The sequence below is a fragment of the Theropithecus gelada genome, chromosome 9, assembly GCF_003255815.1.
Source record: "Theropithecus gelada isolate Dixy chromosome 9, Tgel_1.0, whole genome shotgun sequence".
Classification (NCBI taxonomy): domain Eukaryota; kingdom Metazoa; phylum Chordata; class Mammalia; order Primates; family Cercopithecidae; genus Theropithecus; species Theropithecus gelada.
In genome coordinates, this window is record NC_037677.1 from 83,035,195 (window position 1) to 83,056,506 (window position 21,312).

General features: G+C 35.0%; 1 protein-coding gene across 2 annotated transcripts in view; it reads right to left on the minus strand.

The window, feature by feature from the left end:
• The window catches only part of PRKG1 (protein kinase cGMP-dependent 1), a 1,342,290-nt gene that overhangs the window by 1,168,222 nt on the left and 152,756 nt on the right, over positions 1 to 21,312 (minus strand). For both annotated transcript variants that reach the window (XM_025395656.1, XM_025395655.1), the window contains exon 2: positions 4,443 to 4,609. In XM_025395656.1, the coding sequence (XP_025251441.1) occupies positions 4,443 to 4,609 (167 nt within the window). The remainder of the gene's footprint in view (positions 1 to 4,442; positions 4,610 to 21,312) is intronic.

The window sequence follows — 21,312 nt, forward strand, 5'->3', positions numbered from 1 at the left end:
CAATAGTCAAAGGACACTAAACTGACACTTGCCATTTCAAAAATTAAAATGAAATTTATCTGCTTCCACTATGAAACATCACATAATATGAACAAAACCAATGTCTCTAAGCAAATCAATCACTATAATAGGTATAAATTAGACATTTTCAATACTAGAATATTAGGTAAAATTCACCCCCAAATAACACATCAGCAATTGTAAATCACTAAATCAGAGTCTGTTTTATTTTGAATGAATGTAGACTGAAGTTTATCTTTATAATAAAAAAGGAAAACAAGAATATAAGGATATTAACACATGCTACCTCATAATTAAGGCCAACGTCTATTTGTTTAAGAAAATAAACTGTATCCAAATATTCTGTGAGACTCACTAAAATATATTAACATAATTAAAACATAAAATGAGCTTTAAGCAATATAATCTACTTACACTACTGCCTTAAAAAGTTAATTCCAAAACAACGTTGATCAAAACTTGAAATTGAAACTTCTAGGTAGCACTTTTAAGTATCTGAACTCATCTTGCTTGAAAATACATGATAATGTATGCATACTACACCCAGATGACTCTTTCCCAGTCATCCTAATTAATAAAGTCTTACCATATGAGTATTCTCTTTGTTAAAACTGTAAGAACCTTTGGCATTTAGGTATGCAATAATACTTGGAACACTGTCCAGGATGAAAACAAAAAAATTTGTAAGGCACATCATTTTATGAAGACCACTTAATTTCACTAAAAAGAGACAGGAAGACTTGGACTGATTTTCCACATAAACTCCCTGGGTGTTTTGCTGAACATGTTGATAGTAAGCAAGTTTGTGGAAGATCCTTTACAGCCTATTCATTCATTGTTTCCATGGTATACTCTTTATAAATATTAATGTTCACAGATAACAAAGAATCTATATCAAAAGCATTGCTACCGAAATTTTGAGAAGATTGAACTAATTATACAATGAAACATTTCCTCAATTAAAACTTTTTAAAATTTAAATGATCATTTTTAAATTTTAAATTATTTTGACATAAGGCTATTAGCACAAGATCTGCTAAACTTACACTGAGCTGGCTAGAATTACCATTTAGGAAAAGATCGGCATCAGGTTATAAAATTGTAGTCATTTTATTGAGTTTAACTGAAGGCAATCAACAACATTGCAAAAGCTGTGACTCTGAAGGCAATCAACATCATTGCAAAAGCTGTGACTCTGAATATTGATACATTATTTAGAACTCTGTTTTTAAAAGGATAATTAAGATAACATGCTGTTTAGTCAATCCAGCAATAAAAGGAAGATAAAGAAAATGTATTAAAATTATCATGAAGCAATGGGGAAAATATTAGTATACTTACCTGGGGAAGCAATATCGTCTATCATGAGTATTTCTATCTTATTTTGTTACATTGGGGTGTGTGTGTGTGTGTGTGTGTGTGTGTGTGTGTGTGTGTGTGTGTGTTTGCATCAAACATCTTTGTTTGCTTCCCTCTCTTATCTCCTTATCATGTAGTATAAGATGTATTGACTTTATATCATAGTATTTAAGTGTTGTTAACTTCACATCATAGTATTTAAGCTATGGGATAGCAATGAGATGAATAAACATCACCCAAGAACTTTGTGTCTTCTTTTGGGGAAAGGGTTAGTAAATTTGCAGTTGCACACAGGGTTGTTGAATCATGTTAGGTGGAACCTTGTTCTTGTCTTTATTTGAAAATTAAATGTGGTTTAAGAAGATATGTACGGGTGCCAAGTTGACAAGGGGTCGATTGACTTGTGATGTTCGATTTTACATGTCAACTTGGATAGGGCACAATACCAGAAAGTTGCTCAAACATTATTCTACTGTAGACGTTTTGGTGAAGATACTCTTTAGTAACATCTAAATGAATAGACATTAAGTAAAGCTGATCACCCTCCAATAATGTGGGCAAGCCTCATCCTATCAGTTGAATAGAAAAAAGTCCCACTTTTCCCCTAGGAAGAGGAAATTCTATCAGCAGATGGCTTTCAGACTCGAATTGTAGCATCTCTGACCAATGGGCCTTACCCTGTAGATTTTGGACTTGCCAGCCTCCACAATCACATAAACCAATTCCTTAAAATAAATCTCCTTCTCACTGTATATATACACACACATCCTATTTGTCCTGCTTTTCTGGAGACCTCTGACTAATACACAGCCCCATAGTTAACAGTTTGAGCTATGAATCCAAATAGCCTGGGTATCAATCCTGACTCTACTACAAACTAGTTGGGAGACCTGGGCAAATTACTTAACCACATTAAGCCTCAGACTCCTCATCTACAAAATGGAATAATAAATATTAGCCTTTACCTGACAGAATTGAGGTTTAAATAAATTTTATATATAAAAAATATTTAGAAAAAGCATGCTCTGTGTGTTGGGCATTTTCTAAACATTAACAAATATTAACTATTATTCCCAAGCTTCTTCCAATATAGCTAGAAAACTTTCAGTTAGGCTTAGTAAGAAGGGACAACATGAATAAATTTTAGAAATGATTTCCATGGTTGTTTGGGAATCTATTTTTGTAAGAAATATTTAAGATGAAGGAACATTGAATCCACAGGTGTTCAAAATTGTGGTTTCTTGAATGAAATAGCAATAATTAGCATTTGAAAACAGATGAAGCAAAAGTATACTTTCCTTTATAGAATACCTGTTTTATTAAAAGGTGCTGACCAATATAATATCTGAAAAATAATACCATATGAAGCTACTGATATAATCTCAGAAGTGCTTTAAACGTGGTTTCTAATTGTTAGTAGTTCTTAAGATATTGCCTCTATCTTTATACTCTATACTTCACCTCTATATATTTTTGTCACTTTTCCATCCTTTCTGCTCACTGTCCACATATAGCCTTGTCCTATAATTTCATCTCTTTTATTTGAAATTCTCTGCCAAGTGTACATTATGTGTATTTTTCTTTATTGTGTTTTGTCACCAGAAGAAAGTCTAAATGAATATTTATTTATTATTCTAAATGAATAATATTTTTGGCCTTGGAAGAATTTTATATTGTTGACATAGAGGGTGAAAACTATAAGGGAAAAAATGATAGAAATTACTACTTAAAAACTGAATGTCTAACATATATCCAAAAAGATGACAAAGAATAAATAAAAGATGTATGCTGAGACGAAAGAATATTTCTTATATACTGTCAATATTTTAATAGAAATAATAATACTTATTATTATGTTGTGGTGTTCTATACTTTACATTAAACATTCATACAAATTATCTCATTTTATACCAATCCTATAAAAAAGGCAGAATGCAGGATTTTTCATCTGTTGGCTCTAATGACATTTTGAGCCAGATAAATCTTTGTTCTGGGCAGCTACCCTTTTGGGCAGTATGCCTGGCCTTTACCCACTAGAAAGTCAGCAGTCCCCCAAATATCACCCCCTTTGTGACAACCAAAAATGTCTCCAGATATCACCAAATGTCTCCTGGGAGACAGAATCATCGCCACTTGAAAACCACTGGCAGAAAGAAAGAATATCTTCTTTTTTCACAAATTGGTTAGGTGAAACAGAGAAATTAAGTGACTTGCCCAAATACACCGTTTCTCTGAATGACCTATAAGTTTGATAATTATAGGACACTATCACACAAATGTTTTGGATAAAACATTAATCACCACCTAAGAAACTGGTTTTCACATGTCACCGTCTTACATTACAGGTATTTCTGAACTCACTGTCTTCCAAGCTGATTCAGTCATTATCTCAAGCTACTTTCTTTCCACAAAAGAAAAACATGTTATTATAGATTTCAAGTCAGAAATAACTATTATGAAAAATTAGCTAGGCATAAAACATATTTACACAGTGGGTGCCTCAGTTTTTTTTTCAAAACACTTCCTATATTAGTCTTTACAGGATGTATGAAACAAGCTATCATTCCTATTAATTAGGCAGGTAATATGCCATCCAATCTTTATTATCTGCCTCTGTCATACACATGAAAAACATTTTCTTTTTACAGAAGCAGGAAAACTAGTCACATATTAAAAGTTAAGGGTACAGTTGAAGATGCTTAGATTATTGGACCAAAAATACTTCCAGTGATCTTGAGCTTCTGCTGAAGCTTTGTATGTTAGCTCAGTGACCTGACTGCATGCAGAATATTCAGTGTAATAAACTACCTTTCTTTTTTCACATTTTTAACTTTTCCATGTCTGACAAAATAGTGGATTCTCATATTAATATTCTAAACACAAACACTTCACATAATTAGTTAACGACTGTATCTAAGTAGTATTTCAACTTTTTTCAAACTAATTTCTCAATAAAAGAAGGAAAAATTGAATTTTCCATGTAATGCATTGCCATCTGTGTGCAGCTGATAAGATGAAAAGGGAATATTTGAATGTCAGAGGATTGGAGTTACAAACCGTACCTTCCATGACATACACCAGTGACCCCACATCTCCTTCTTTGATGATGCAACTGTCCTTGCCATACTCCACCGGGTACATACAATCCACAATCTCCTGGATCTGCGACAGCTCCAAGTTCTTCATAAAGTCATTATCAAGGATAGCTTCCTTTATAAGATCCTTGGACCTATGGCAAGAGAGGGAAGATTTACTGGCACATCTGACAAGCTCTTTCATAGTTTGCATAGTTTGTGAGGTTTAGCAGAGCCATACAGTGCTCTGGCACACCACAAATGTATTTTCTTGTTAGGAATCCAATAATTTTCTGGAAGACTGGAGAACAAAGTAGTTCCATGGCAGCAAAAAAGGGCACTAAGAATTTTTTAAAGTACTCTATCATTTAATGAATAAGTGACCTACCAACCAACCAACAAACAAAATCAAACAAGTTCATTTTGCTTTAGACTTTTTCTTGATCACAAAGATTGCCAGAAAACCAATGGATACATACTTTAAATTAAAGTTTGTAATTTAGTTTAAGAATAAATATGAACAAAATTTTAAAACTCCAGAGCAAATGCTATTACTACTGTTTATATTTGTAAAAGAACATCAGGAATGTATTGCCCTATACACAATTACAGAAAAAAAATGTTTACTTATTTTTTATGTGCCTCTTCTGCTAGACTTTATGCTCCACATAGGCAGAGATCATTTTAAAATTGTGTTTTTTACTGTAGGCCCACTGTCTACTAAGATGCCAGTCATTTATAAATAGTATTTAAAAAAACACCAACCCAATAGCTTTATGTGTGAAGACTGGTGAATATAATGTTACTTTCAGTAAATGGTGGGAGATAATACTGCTCAAGTAATATTTTGGATTAAAAAAGATAAGACTTGGTCTCCTACTTAGCTGCTTGAAACAACTGGTAGAAATGCAACAGTTCTTCATACATGTCCCATGCTTTTATAGAGAATATTTCTTTCCTCAAGCAGCTTAGACTGAGGTAACCAGGTAAATAAACTCTATTGAACAAGATGTTTGAAGTACAACACGTTTTAGGTATAGGATTCAATACAGGTAGTCAGTAGGAAACATATTGATAAATTTTGTAATTGGAATTCAGCAGTTAATGAGAAAGTTTTAGCAGAACTTAAAACATTGGGATATTTATTTGCTCAGATAAGAAGTTCCAAATGACTTTCTAAGAATGCAAAAATCAAAGTGGAAGAGACATTAAGAAATGTTTTATCAGGAGGACAATCAGAGCACTATCAGAGAAGTCAGAAGCCGGATAAGATGAAAGCAAAGACCTTAGCAATCCAGAGAGGAGACACCACATTTAGAATGTCATATTAAAAGTCTTAATTTTAAAAAAATTAAACACAAACTGACCTTTGTCCTCACTTGCTTAGCAAGTGGCTTCCAGGGAAATGACCTGCAGTAGTGAATACTGACTAAAGCATTAGTCTTCTCTCCCCATTTCTGGGAGGCTTTTCATCTAGACCTCAGTCTAACTAGCCTAGCCTTCACCATTATGTTTTGTAATAATTCAGTTTTAAATAGTGCAAAGATACACATAAAAATAAAAACAATTGAAATTTCATTACTATGAAGAATAATCCTAGAATGGAATGTTATGCTACCATTAAAATTATGTTTATGAGGAGTGTTAATGGCATGGAGGAAATTCTTCTATTATTTTTAAGTGAAAATGCAGGATACAAAATTGATTTTAGAGTAAGAATGTATGTGCCTATTAAAATGTTAAACACACACACACACACACACACACACACACACACAAAACAAAACATAGGTTTTGTTTTGTTTTGTTTTGTTTTGTTTTTGAGACGGAGTCTCGCTCTGTAGCCCGGGCTGGAGTGCAGTGGCCGGATCTCAGCTCACTGCAAGCTCCGCCTCCCGGGTTTACGCCATTCTCCTGCCTCAGCCTCCCGAGTAGCTGGGACTACAGGCGCCGCCACCTCGCCCGGCTAGTTTTTTGTATTTTTTAGTAGAGACGGGGTTTCACGGTGTTCGCCAGGATGGTCCCGATCTCCTGACCTCGTGATCCGCCCGTCTCGGCCTCCCAAAGTGCTGGGATTACAGGCTTGAGCCACCGCGCCCGGCCAAAACATAGGTTTTGAAGAGGCATATATTTGGGTTTCAATCCTAGCCCTGACACCTCAAAAATTTTGAGTGGGTTGTCTTACATTTTTTTCTGAATTTCCATGTTATCATCTACAAAACGATATTTTAAAAATACCAGCTTAATAGGTTTATATGTGAAGATCAAAGAATAAAATGTTACTTTCAGTAAATGGTAGGGGATAAAGGTTGTAGCAGTATTAATTGCAGTATTATCTTCACCCCTCCTTATAATTACCCTCACCACTCTTGGTCTGAAGAATAGCAATGGCACCTTCATACCACTTCTTCATATTGACTCCTGAGATCTACTGTTCTGGGATTATTTTTCCAAGAATCTGAGCTTATTTGGTACTCAGGAAATTAATTTTGGTCAAATTGTATTACATTTTCTCTTTCCTAATTTTTTTTTTTTTTTTTTTGTCAGAGAGTGAGGCCATTTGATGGGATCATAGTTTCTTGCACAATAAAAACTAATCAAGAACCACAACTTGTTCAGCTACATACAGATGGTATATTATCCTTTGTGAAGTACTAAGAGTGCCCTATAAAGATTTAAGTCCTAGAAATGCAGCAAGATTAAAAATGAAGCCCTCATCCAAGAACATAATTATAATTAGCACAATCCAAATATGATTGAAGTCGCTTTCTCCCCTCTCATAAATAGGATTATTAACCTGTTTGATGAAGATATTACAAAAGATTAAACAATGAGCCCTAACACAATTCCTTAGAATTATCCAAACTTTCCAACTGTTTATCACTGACTGTAGAGTGTGGGATGGGAAGGACGGGATTTCAGGATGTTTTTGTTTCTCAAATTGTATTCTGGATGGAGGACATTCAATTTCAGGTCTCTGAAGAAACAAACTGGAAACTTCCATATAGGCTGTTGTATCTCTTTAAAGGAAACTAATCAATATAGGACCACATCTTACTATTTACACCTTCATACAGGTATTGCCAAATAGCATTGTTTCTGAATTGTCACAAATAATTTGTCTCTGATCTCACAGCAAGATAGATACCTTGTGCTTCTGTGTAGTGCAACCCCAAAAATGTTCTTGTCAGAGAATAATACTCAAAACCCTGTCTTTTCATGAAATTTTCTTTTAAGTCCTTTCCTACGGAGGACTGAAAACCTTAGGTCAACTCTCATTAGTCTTTACTTTCTCTGATATTATAGACTATAATTAATCAGGGCCTCCATCTCACTCTTCTTTGAATCCTTTTCTTTCCCCAAAGAAATGGTCTAAGACACTCACTGTAACTAAGATATAATGCATATAAAAATCAGTGACTTGAGCTGTGTTATTAGTATGGGAGTTAGGGAAAGCTGATATCACAAGTTACAGAAGGTAGCCATCTGCTTAACCCAGAGTATATGTTTTAACAATATTTTGAAATAATTCAGCAGCCTGACCTGGGAGGTATAAGAAGCAACCACAAAGATCATGATTTTTTAAAATCTTTACTATCTGCCTTTGTGTATAAATAATTTATTTTTTAAAATCTTTTTCTTTCATGCCCAAAAGGTGTGGCTTTTTAAATCTAAACACCCATAAACGTGACTTGACTAATTTGAGCTAGCCCTATTCCTTTGTCATCATTGGATTGTCAGCCTCTGAAATATTAGCTATATATAAAATGATATGCTGGTATGCTGGCTGGCTGGCTGGGTTGGAGAAAAGCGGGGGAAGCTATGGTATGTAGCATTTGCCAATTTCCATGGTGTAAATACTCCCACCATGGCCAATTTCAAGCTTTCATGCAAAATCAACCTGTTTGCAAAGTTCCTGGAAATTAACAAGCAGATCTTACATGAGCCAGTGCAAGTTGGCTCCAGCACAATACTGGATATAGAGTATTTTTCTAACACCCTAAGAATTTAGTGTAACTTAATTTATAAATTCTGAAACCAACATGATAATCCTTTCTTTCCTTAAAAAATCTCATGAGGTGGTATAATATCCCCAGATAATTTAATGCCAGGATTAGCAATAGTTCTTCCAAACGTTCAATTTTAGAAAAATAAATTGGAAAATTCATTTCCCCATTTACTTATTACAGAGAAAATTTCTGAATATAAAGAAAAAATACTTGATAGAAATTGTCTTTCTACACAATCTTAGTTAAAAATGGACAATTTTAGAGTATAGGAAAACATACACCTACTTTTCAAATAAGGGAGCCAGCACTATTCACTGTTAATAAACAGTCCCCCACTAGTTTTTCTTAAGCTAATAAAAGGATATTCTACATAATGGTTACCATACAGTAGGCTAGCAATATGTAAGTGGCAGTAGGGTTATTTCAAGGAGTAGGGAAGGCTAGTTCAGATTAAGTGGTCAGGAAGGCCTCTCTGAAATAAAGATTATATGACAATGAGATCCAACCATTGTCTTCTCTATTGCAATGATGATGAGGAAAATCATTTCTAAGTAGAAGTAAAAACAAGGACAAAGGTGTAGAGTTTGGAATCACCTCGATACATTCAAGGATCAGAAAGTAGACCTGTATGGTTGAAGCATACAGTGAGAAAGAAGGAATGGGATGGGAGAATAAGATCATTGAGGTAGGCAGGGGATGGGTTTCATAGGACCTTGAAGACTACAATAAAGAGTTTTATTTTATTCCAAACACCAGTGAAGGACTATAAAAAGGGGTATGATTTATAGACAATATAACAGACATAAAGAATAAATGATGTAAAATTACTTTAAAACGTTACTGAAGTTGTGGAGGTTTTCTGTTGTGGATTTCATCAATTAATGAATACCAAAAGCAAAATTGATTATCATGTTAATAAGGGAGTTTTATAATTGAAACTCTTGGGAACCACTGTCTCATAAAGCTTACATTTATTTGGACTTTAAATCACTTACTCTCAGGCAACTCTTACATATTAGGAGAGAATGAGGTCTCATCTCAATTTCAAAAACTATCTCCAGAGGCCTGAAGTGTGCCCACTCTCTACTTTCACTCATGTTTTAGAACAGTTTCCCCCTCAGTCAGGTCACAGGCAATCTCTTCGATTAAAAAAGACTTCCAGGCACTTTAAAAGACATAGTCAAAGCTATTAAGTTATTGCTAAGAATGGAAATCAGCTAAAGCAATTTGAAAATGTAGCACAAAACTTCTATAATAAAAATTTGTGACCAAAAACATCACTCACTAAAGTTCTTTTGCACTGAATGGTCAACTTTGGGATCAAATGTCAGAAGAAGCAATAAACGATTTTCACGGTCACCTTGGCCTACAGTATTGTCTACCCATTTGGGAACTCAAACATCCAAGTCTTCATTGAGGGCATAATGACAGTCCATAGCTCTTTCACACAAACATACTCCTTGCAGAGCCTCTTAAAAGTTTCTAATTCCAAGTTATTGCAAAAGGACAACTCCATCCATCTATTGTGAAATATTTGATTAATACCTACAAGCAAGAAAAATGGTAGTCCGGTTGCTGCCACAATTGTTAAGATTCTGCCCAAACCATGGATCCTATTTCTTGCCTAACAGCTTTTCTGAATGAACTCCATAGATACAAGCTGGCTAAGAGCTAAGAACTATCAACCAGCCCACATAAAGATAAAATTTAATCCTGCAAAGTTATTGGCCAATTTAGATATTCCCTCAAAACTACAAACCAGTTTTCAACAAGGTTCAGACTGTATTTTCACATCAACCAACTCTGCTATACCTATCCCAATCTTATGACAAAAATAGTCATGAGGAAATCAAAACTGCTTGCCGAATTCAGACCTATAATTAGCATTTGATACAAAACAAAGGAATCACTGGGCCAAAATTAATGATAGCAACATAGTTCTTAGGTGAACAATACAACTTATCTTTTATTACATACATTGTAATATTTACCAATTGTCAATTGCCTTCTAACTGTTTTCCTGTAGTTCTAAAATAGATTATTTAGTTCCTTTTAATTAAATCATGAAATCATTATGAAATATTAATACTCAGTGATTGTGGAAAGGGAAGATAGCCCATAAAATATTTATTTGCCCAAATGTCATTCAGATGTTAACTTAATTTACCTTCTTTTTTTTCATTTTACTTTTAACTGGCATGTAGTAACTGTACATACTTATGGGATACAGAGTGATATTTTCATACATGTACATAATGTGTAATGATCAGGTCAGGGTAATTATCATATCCATCACGTTAAACATTTGTTATTTCTTTGTGTTGAGAATATTTAAAATTCTTTTCGCTTTTTGAAAATATACCATAAATTATTGTTAACTATATTCATCCTGCAGTGCTATAGAACACTGGAACTTATTCCTCCTATGTAGCTATAATTTTTTATCCATTAACCAACTTCTCATTATCTTTCCCTCATCCCTACTCTTTGCAGCCTCTAATAACTATAATCCTGCTCTTTACTTTTATGCATTCAGTTTACATATTAGTGAGAACATGCAGTATTTATATTTCTGTGACTGACCTATTTCACTTAATACAGTGTCCTCCAGGTTCATCTATGTTGCTGCAAATGACAGGACTTCATTCTTTTTTATGGCTAAATAATATTCTGTTGGGTATATGTACCACATTTTCTTATCTGTTCATCTGTTGATGGACATTTAGATTGATTCTGTATCTTGGCTATTGTGACTAGTACTGCAATAAATATGGGAGTACAGATATCACTTTGATATACTAATTTTATTTCCTTTGAATAAATACTCAGCAGGACTTCTAGAAACTAGACCTCTAGCTCTTACCATATACAAAACATCAACTCAAAATGAATTAAAGACCTAAATGTAAGACCCCAAACTATAAAACTACTAGAAGAAAAAGCAGGGGAACTGCTTCAGGACATTGAGTCTAGGCAAAGGTTTTAAGAATAAGACCTCAAAAGCATAGACAACAAAAACAAAAATACACAAATGGGACTATGTCAGGAAAAAAAAAAAGGCTTCTTCATAGCAAAGGAAACAATCAGCAGAGTGAAGAAGCAACCTGAAGAATGGGAGTACATATTTTCAAGCTTCAGGCGAAGGACTAATATTCAGAAAATACAAGGAACTTAAAATAAATTAATAATAATAATAATAATAATAACAATAATAATTTGATTAAAACATGGGCACGTGACCTGAATAGACATATCTCAAAAGAAGACATACAAATGACCAAGTATATGATAAAATGCTCAACATCATTAATCATTAGGGAAATGCAAATCAAAACTATAATGAGCCATCATCTTAAACCAGTTAGAATGACTATTATCAAAAAGACAAAAAATAACAAAATGCTAGAGAGGATGCAGAGAAAACGGGCCACTTTTTACACTGTAGGTGAGAATGTAAATTAGTACAGCCAGGGAAAACAGTATGGAGTTTTCTCTAAAACTAAAAATACAGCTAGTGTTTTCCATTTTAACTAATACTTTCACCTCATTGTCATTGACTAGGAGCAATGCTAAGTAGATCTTGAAATCACTAGTTAGATCTTAACAGATAGGGCAGGCTTATATTAATTGAGGAAAAGGAAAATTGTTGTTCTTTTAGGTGTTCATCCACTTCCAAAACATCAATATTAAAAGTCTCTCATTCAACTATTCAAGTCATTCGGCTCTCCAGAGATGCATTTTACGAGTGAGCCTAACTAAAAATAGAGCAGTCTCCAAAAGAATCCAGATCAAACTCTTCTCCTATAAGCTCCCTCTCTCATATCATGGAATTAAAACCATGAAGTTTCACAGAAGTAACATAAAGTGCTTTGCTTGAGAATAAATAAGACTGTACACATTTCATTGCAGAATTTAAGAACTATGTGGCCTGATCTATTAAGAAGTAACTCTATTTCTAAAGTTTGGATGCCCAAACTGCAAACCAGGGTAATAACTGGGGGAAAAAAATGTCAGATATTTATATGTCTAATTGCAATTCAATGTTTTAAAGTATTTGTTTTCTTATCTTTCAAGGCACTAAATAATTGAAATTTCTTAGAACTCATTTGTTTCCAACAAGGTCAGCATGAATACACTCTGAACAAGTTCCTCACCACCCTGGGCAACCCTATCATCAGGGCATACATTGAGTGCCATGATGTTACTGTTAGTCCTTTGAAACCCAGCAACTCACACCACCACTATGTGTTACATGTTGTAATTTCAATTACTGCAATGACTTGATTTTCAAATTGATCATTAAAGAAATCATTTTAGAATAATTCTGTTGTTAAGATGCTGCTAGACTTAATCTCTGAGACAGATTATCATATATTTTAAATTTTAAACTAAAAATACAGTTAGTAAAAATACAGTTTGTATTCAATGGCAGAAATACAGCATAATTCTCTGTCTCCCCCTTGCCCCAAAGTGTGTACTTTCTCTTGACTGAAAATGGCGACTTGGTTACTTTACTCAATTCACTTAATTCCAGAAAATTGGAGCCAAATTTTGCTTCATTACAATGTCCTACATGTCTCACAAGGCAAATTTTCCACTCTGACATACTCAGTTCAGTTTTACCTCCAAACATTATTTTGCATGAGGCTTTAATACATTAGACATTTAGAGTCTGCCTTAAGTGAGATGGTGTTTATATTGAGTAATTTTGAAAATAACTAAAAGTTTAAAACAATCATGCTCCTAGTCATAAAAGCTCTGTGGTTACCAAGCTTCATAACCAAACTGAAAAATTAACCCAATACTGACAATAACATTAGTCATTATTTTATAATAGTAGTATTACTACTATTAACATTTATTATTACCACTATTAATAATTATTAAGTAGTTATTCTGTGTTCCACAATATACAAAGAGCTTTCCCTCATTTAAGACTCATTTTTGACTCTGTAAATTTGACATAGTGGAACTCAGAGAATTACATAAATTGTCCAATGTTGCACAATAGTAAGTGACAGGTAGAGTCAGGATTTAAAGATAAATCTGTTTGACTTCTAAGCCCACAATATTTAATTTCACTGACAATTTGAATATATTATCCCACTTATAAAAATCCAAAAGCAAATGTTCCACTCATTTATCTTTAATTTTTCAAAAGTGGGAATGTTATACTTTTGCAGAAAAATGAAATTAGACCCTTATCTCTCACCATACACAAAAATCAACTCAAAATGGATTAAAAACTTAAATGCAAGGCCAAAAACTATGAAGCTACTAGAAGAAAACATAGGGGAAATACTTCATGACACTGATCCAGGCAATGATTTTTTGGATAAAACCTCAAAAGACAGGCAGCAAAAACAAAAATAGACAAATATGATTACATCAAAAAAGTCTTACAGTTAAGGAAACAATCAAAAGAATGAAGACACAACCTATAGAATGGAAGAAATATTTGCCACCTATACGCATGACCAGGGTTTAATACCCAAAATAAATAAGAAACTCAAATAACTTAGTAGCAAAAACCCAAATAACCCAATTTAAAAATGGGCAAAAGAACTTAATAAACACTTGTAAACAAAAAAACATAAACATGGCCAATGAGTACATGAAAAAATGATCAGTGTCACTAATCTTCAGGAAAATGCAAATCAAAACTATGAGATCTAACCTTACCCCTGTTAGAATGACTATTATCAAAAAGACAAAAGATAACAAGTGTTGGGGATGGTATGGAGAAAAAGGAACCCTTATACACTGTTGCTGAGAATATAAATTAGTATAGACTTTATGGAAAATAGTATGAAGATTCCTCAAAAAATTAAAAATAGAACTACCATGTTATCCCACTACTAGGTATATATCCAAAGTAAACTAAATTAGTATTTTGAAAACATATCTGCACCCCATGTTTATTGCAGCACTATTCACAATAGCCAAGCTATGGAATCAACCGAAGTGTCCATCAATGCATGAATGAATAAAGAAAATGTGTTATACAGACACAATGTAATATTACTCAATCATAAAAAAGAATTAATTTCTGCCATTTGCAACAGTATGGTTGAACCTAGATGATATTATCTTAAGTGAAACAAGCCAGGCACAAACAGATGAATACCACACCATCTCACTCATATGTGGAACCTTAAAAAGTTGATCTCATAGAACTAGGGAGGAGGAGGGTTGTTACCAAAGGCTGGGGTAGTTAGGGAGGAAAAGGTGTTGGGAGATGTTGGTCACAGTTTACATAATTACAGTTTAATAGGGAGAATAAATTTCAAGAGATCTACTGTACAGCAAGGCAACTGTAGTTAATGTTATATTGTATTTTTGAAACATGTAAGGAGAGTGGAGGTTGTATTCTCACCATAAAAATCATAACTATGTAAAGTAATGCACTTGTTAATTAGGTAGATTTAACCATTGTACAATGCATATATATTTCAAAACATCATATTGTACATGATAAAAGCATATGATGTTATCTGTCAATTAAAAAAATTTTAGAAGAATATTATCCTTGGTATAATATGACTTTTATCTGCAGAGAGCATTTCATGCTTTCAAAACATTTCTACATCTAACGTTTCATTCTATCATTGCCACAGACCTGTGCAGTAGGTAGAACCTTATTTGTCCTTATTTGACAGATAAGGAAACAAAGGTATAAAGAAGTTAGATGCCTACCAAGTTCCTGTTAGAGATTAAAGTAGGAGTCAGGTCTACTGACTATCAGCCTGCAATAAACACTTTTTAAACCTTCTTTTATTTGAGACATATTCATATTCATTCATTCATTCATAATCTCTCTCTCTTTCTCTTAATCTCTTTCTCTCTGTCTGGATCTTCCTATCTCTATTTCTCTCTCTGTTTCTTCTCTCTTTTCCTGATACCTTTGGCCTTTTTTTTTTTTTTTTTGAGATGGAGTCTCACTCTGTCGCCCAGGCTGGAGTGCAGTGGTGCGATCTCGGCTCACTGCAACCTCCAACTCCCGGGTTCACGCCATTCTCTGGCCTCAGTCTCCCGAGTAGCTGGGACTACAGGCGCCCGCCAACACGCCCGGCTAATTTTTTTTATATGTTTAGTAGAGACGGGGTTTCACCGTGTTAGCCAGGATGGTCTCGATTTCCTGACCTCGTGATCCACCCACCTTGGCCTCCCAAAGTGCTGGGATTACAGGTGTGAGCCACCGCGCATGGCCACCTTTGGCCATTTTAATGTTTAAACTCAACTGAATAAAGAGTCAACAAATTCACCGCAATAGTTATCAGTAGGGAATTGTGGCCATTTCACAATAATTCTGTAGTTTGAAACTTCTGTCATAGTTCATTCAGAGATTCCCTTTCTGATCTAGTTCATTCTCTACATGACAGAAGTTTGAGCAAGGTATATGGCTTTTACAGAAGGATAATCTCTAATACAGAAACACTTCTTCAATTCAGCAATGGATTCAACTTATTTTGATTCCAGTGTGTTCACATTTGTTTTCTCTTCTCTGACTTGAGCACACATCTTTCTTTCTCTTTTTCTCTCCTTCTATTCCTACATACCTTGCCTCAGATGACTTCAATATGCAAATATGGAGGAGAAATGAAGCACACAAAATTTGTTATCAATTTGGATGGAGATCCGTATTTGAATTTCAAATAAAAAGGAAGCTCCCATTATAAAATATAATATTCTAAAAACTGCAAGATGGCAGATTTTGTAATTAAAGTAACTAATGACCTATAATATTTCAGAAAAATTATAATAGTTCAGAGAAGTCTGAATATAAGATACAAAACATTAATGCTTTCCAAATAAGTACTTTACAGTAGAAATTTGATATGTACAACTCGTAAACTTAAAGCATGTTAGTATAACAGTTCATACACTATAATCTGAGCTAGCTACCTTAGATTTTCACGGCATAAGACAGAAAGGGTAAGAAGAAAGGGAAGTTGAGAAAAAAGAAGATAAATCAATATGATTTTATAACTTGAATCCACTATTTATCATGTACCACATGTCCTTTAAAAGTTTGTCCCTTTCAGTAGTAAATAGTTAATATTTATTATATTTCCAACATAACCATTCTAGCTTCAAAATCAGCCACTTCAGGTAAATACAGCAATAGTGATTGATGGTTTTAAAACACAACTATAATTATCCACAGAGTGATTTAAAGAGTGACCTAGAGTTGCTACTGACATAAGTACAGTATTTATGGAAGTAAGCGCTATCCACAATCTGGAAAAACACTCCTAAAAATGTATCCTTTGTGAAAATAAGGTCACAACAATCACTGACAGAAGGACAAAAAGAAACAGAGAAGCAATAAAGAAGTTTAGGCAGGCCGTGAAGCCAAGGAGGTTGAGTATAAAAAGTAAATGCAAAAGACATGGGGTTCAGAGCACTAAGCATGCTTGAACTGCAGATGACTAGGCAGGCACATGATGTAACCCTGTGTTAAGGCCTCCAGCTAGTTAAAGGAGGATGCTGAGATCTTTTTCAGGCTGAGATTCCAGAAATCAGGGACAGGGTATAGAGGGATGAGTGTTGATCCCTGAGGTTGTGGGACACTGAGCAAAACTGTGGTCTAGAGAGAAACAGCTTAAAGAATTAACCCAAAGGGAGTTCAAGCAAACAAATGAAAACTAAGCCCAAGATATAGGCTCTTCAACCTGAGGGTGCTGGATGGAACAAAAGAATTCAGAGGGCAGACAGAAGGCAGCACTTCCAGAATATTTCTGGGGCAGCAGTTCTTAGGACTTCAGGGGACTCTTTCATGCAGTGGTTGGGTTATGACCTACCCGCAGGTGGGAATATGCTATTAGAGGTGCAAGAATTGCTGGACACACATTCTGCACACAGCCATGCCACAGTCTCTAGGGTTCTTGTTCATTTCCCAGAACAAACAAAGAGAATAGACAGAGGGATATGAAAAGGGGAGGTATTCTATGAGGACACTCTCACTTTTCTTGGCCATACAGTCTAGTGCAAGGAGGAGAGCTGCACAAAAGACAGCCTTTTGAGTACAATATTTTTATTTTAGGCATTTTTGCACGTTATCTCACCCAATCCTCCCAATGGAAACTAAGAAACAAACAGTCATGTTAGTTAAAATAATGGTTATGCAACATTTAACTACCACCCTAGACCCCCTCTTAACAACCACACTTCTCCGGGTGTGTCACCTTGCCTTTACACAGTACTCTACTCAGACTGATCCTTACACTGTTCATTCGTTTACTCATTCAACAAGCATTTTTTGAGTACCTCATATATGACATTGTGCTAGAGATTAGGGGTAAGGGGGGTAAGTGAAATAAACAGAGTATCTGTGTTCTCAGGGCTAAAATTTTAGTAGTACCTCTTGTTAATACAGAGGTAAACAAATATGTTGTTAAGAGAAAGTGTTTTAAAGGTCACAGAAAGAGTGCTGAATACAGAATAAAGGGGAAGATCTATTTGGCAGTAAAATGAAGACCTGTTTGACAATGTAGCATTTAGGCTGATATTGAAGGATCAGTGAGCCACCCCATAGAAAATCTAAGGGAAAGGCTCTCAAAGCAGAAGAAACAGAATATTTTCTGGCTCTAGTTTGGAGAAGGAAGCTGGTGAGCCAGAGCCTTTAGATCAAGAGAAAGAATAGCTACAGGTCAATTTGGAGACATAAGCAGAGTCTGTTTTAGACATGGTCTTGCAGATGGTGAGAAAGAATTGAATTCTTAGTGAAATGAAAAGCTATTAAAGGGGTAAAGCAAAGATAATGAGTGAGATGGTATAATTTATATTATAAAAAACATCTCTAGGATTTCAGTGAATAAACTGCAGCAATTCCAAGTGGAAGGAGAGGGGAAGGAAAACTCAGAAAGGATGCTATTGCACTATTTTCAAGTAAGACATAAGGATGGCCTAGATTAGGATGGTGACATCAGAGAGAAATAGAAGTAAGATGGACTTGAAAGTATATTTTGCAAGTGGGCGCTATAGGACTTACTGGTAGAATGAATGTAAGGATGGGGGAAAGGGAACAACCCTAGGTTTCCAGCTTGAGCAACTGAATAGACATTGGTTGTTTAGACCTAGACAAGTAACTGGTTCTTAAAGACCAAATAAACCTAGAGGTGGGGTCAAGAGCAAGGCCCCATAAAGGAGATTGAGAAATAGCAGAGACACAAAAAGACAACGAGGGCAGTGGACATCAGGGAGGTGGTGGGAGGGAAGCATTTCAAGGAGAAGGAATGGCTCATCCTTTGGATTCCTGCCAGAGCCATATTTTCTAGTATGATTACTTTTAAATCATTGGCCATTCTATCTGTGAGGTCATCCAATGATTCATTAGAAATGAATATTGTGCTTTAGTCTAGCAATAATAAACACTGCTCTCCACTGTGCCAATTTTTAAAAATCATTTAAAAATGCATTTATCATGGTCTTATTTCTCAGATTACTTTAAGCATAAGGTATCACAGCAACTGAAACTTGCTTGAAAACAGACTTACCCAGAAAGAAAGCTAGTAAGACTTATTGCTAAAGTCTACATTTAAAAAACTATACACAAACACACACATACCATACAAAGTAAATAAATACTAAAGCCTACAAAGCTTACTGTGATAAGTTTACACAGAGAGTAGGTCATGTCACGTGTTCAAAAAATGTGGCCGGGCACAGTGGCTCATGCCTGTAATCCCAGCACTTTGGAGGCTGAGGAGCACTGATCACGGGGTCAGGAGATTGAGACCATTCTGGCCAACAGGGTAAAACCTTGTCTCCACTAAAATACAAAACATTAGCCGGGCATGGTGGTGCACGCCTGTAGTCCCAGCTACTCAGGAGGCTGAGGCAGGGGAATCATTTGAACTCAGGAGGCAGAAGTTGCAGTGAGCCAAGATTATGCCACTGCACTCCAGTCTGGTAACAGAACAAGACTCTGTCTCAAAAAAAAAAAAAAAAATGCTCAAGGTCCAAAAATACTGGACTCCTCCTCATTCATCACAGCAAAATAGCAATCAACCTGAACTAAATCAAAATTAGACTGCCACATGTGTAGTAAGAAGAATTCATTAATATTGAGGAAATACACTTGTTAGCAACCTAACAGGATAATCCATATAAGAAATTTATTGAATAGATTTGATTTCCATACCAAGTTAGTGCAGATAAAAAACCACTTTGCAGAAAGACAGGCAATAGTGAACATGAAAGAGACTCAATATTAATCATATGTTGACTCATTCGACATCATATAAGCCTCATTACCCTCCCCTCCATTTATTTCCTAAGTTTAGAATTGCATTATAAATGACACCATTCAGAAAAATGACTGCACCATGAGGATCATTAAGGTTTCTGTACTGAATATAGTGTTTTGAAATTCTAAACACCAGTAAAGCAAAGCTTCTGTTTATAGTTAATAAAATGAATACCTCATTTCACTTTTGACTGAAAGTTACCTACATGTTTATTATTTATTCCTTATGTTCATAGATATTTTTAACCACTAAAAGTAGACCTTCTTAGATACTTACATTCTTTTGAAAACATAATGAGTAAATCTAAAAGTAAAAAGTAAATACTTTTAATTAATAAGGTACTTTTAGAACCACCAATGCATAACCTCCCCTCCTAGTGAAAGTCCCCAAAGTAACTTTCAGCTTATTATTATCCCCAGACACATGTCTAGCAAAATTCATGTGTTTCTCCCCACAACATTTAATCATCAACTTTCTCTTGCATCATTCCTTTAAACAAAGCTTTATTTCAACCTTCAGTTACCTCTTACTTAAACTGGTATGACCTTTTCTCCCCATCTAATATGAAATGATTCTGAGACATTTCAGCTTGTCATTCTGAACTTGTCACTCAGCTCGTCATAGCATAAATCTACCATAAATCAACCCCCTGCCTCATTCACTCCAACTTTCAATAGGATTTGTGATGATGACTTCCAAATTCAGTAGGTCAACGCAAAATTTCTTGTCCTCTATTTCTTTACCGGCTACCTCTTTTCTTTCAAGAAAATTTATTTGACATGCCTTTTGTTATACTGGTATCAGTGAGGTTTCTACACAGTCATAGCATTCAAGTCACTGTATAGAACCCTCTCACCACCCCTAAGATTCTCAGAGTACTTAGGTGTTCCAATCATTCTCAGTCCACACTAGGCATCATAGTCAATTGGAGAGATTTTAAAAAGTACAGACACCCAGGACTTATCCTGAAACTTTGATTTTAGTTAGCTTGGAGTATGACCCAGTTGTTGGTATATTTACTGTCATGTATTTATAGCCTAAATATATGTAATTAAAATATACTTTAATTACAGGATTTTGGATTTTGTTAAACCTAAACATTTTTGCACAATTTACTACTCCTTGCTGCCCTGCCCCCTCCGCCCCCACCGCCATAGTTTTTAAGTTCCTACTCACTTTAAGAAACAATTAATTAGGCTGGGCGTGGTGGCTCACGCATGTAATCCCAGCACTTTGGGAGGCTGAGGCAGGCGGATCACAAGGTCAGGAGAACAAAACCATCCTGGCTAACACAGTGAAACCCCATCCCCACTAAAACCACAAAAAATTAGCCAGGCATGGTGGTGGGCACCTGTAGTCCCAGTTACTTGGTAGGCTGAGGCAGGAGAATGGCGTGAAACCAGGAGGCGAGAGCACGCCACTACACTCCAGCCTGGGCAACAGAGTGATCCATCTCAAAAAAACGAAAAAGAAAAGAAACAATTAATTAATAGTGACTAAAATGTGGCATATTCAAGTATTCTCAATCCGAAATAACATTTTGAAAGATGTAAATAATGTTGCGGAAAACATCACACTTTATCATGAAATTGAGTT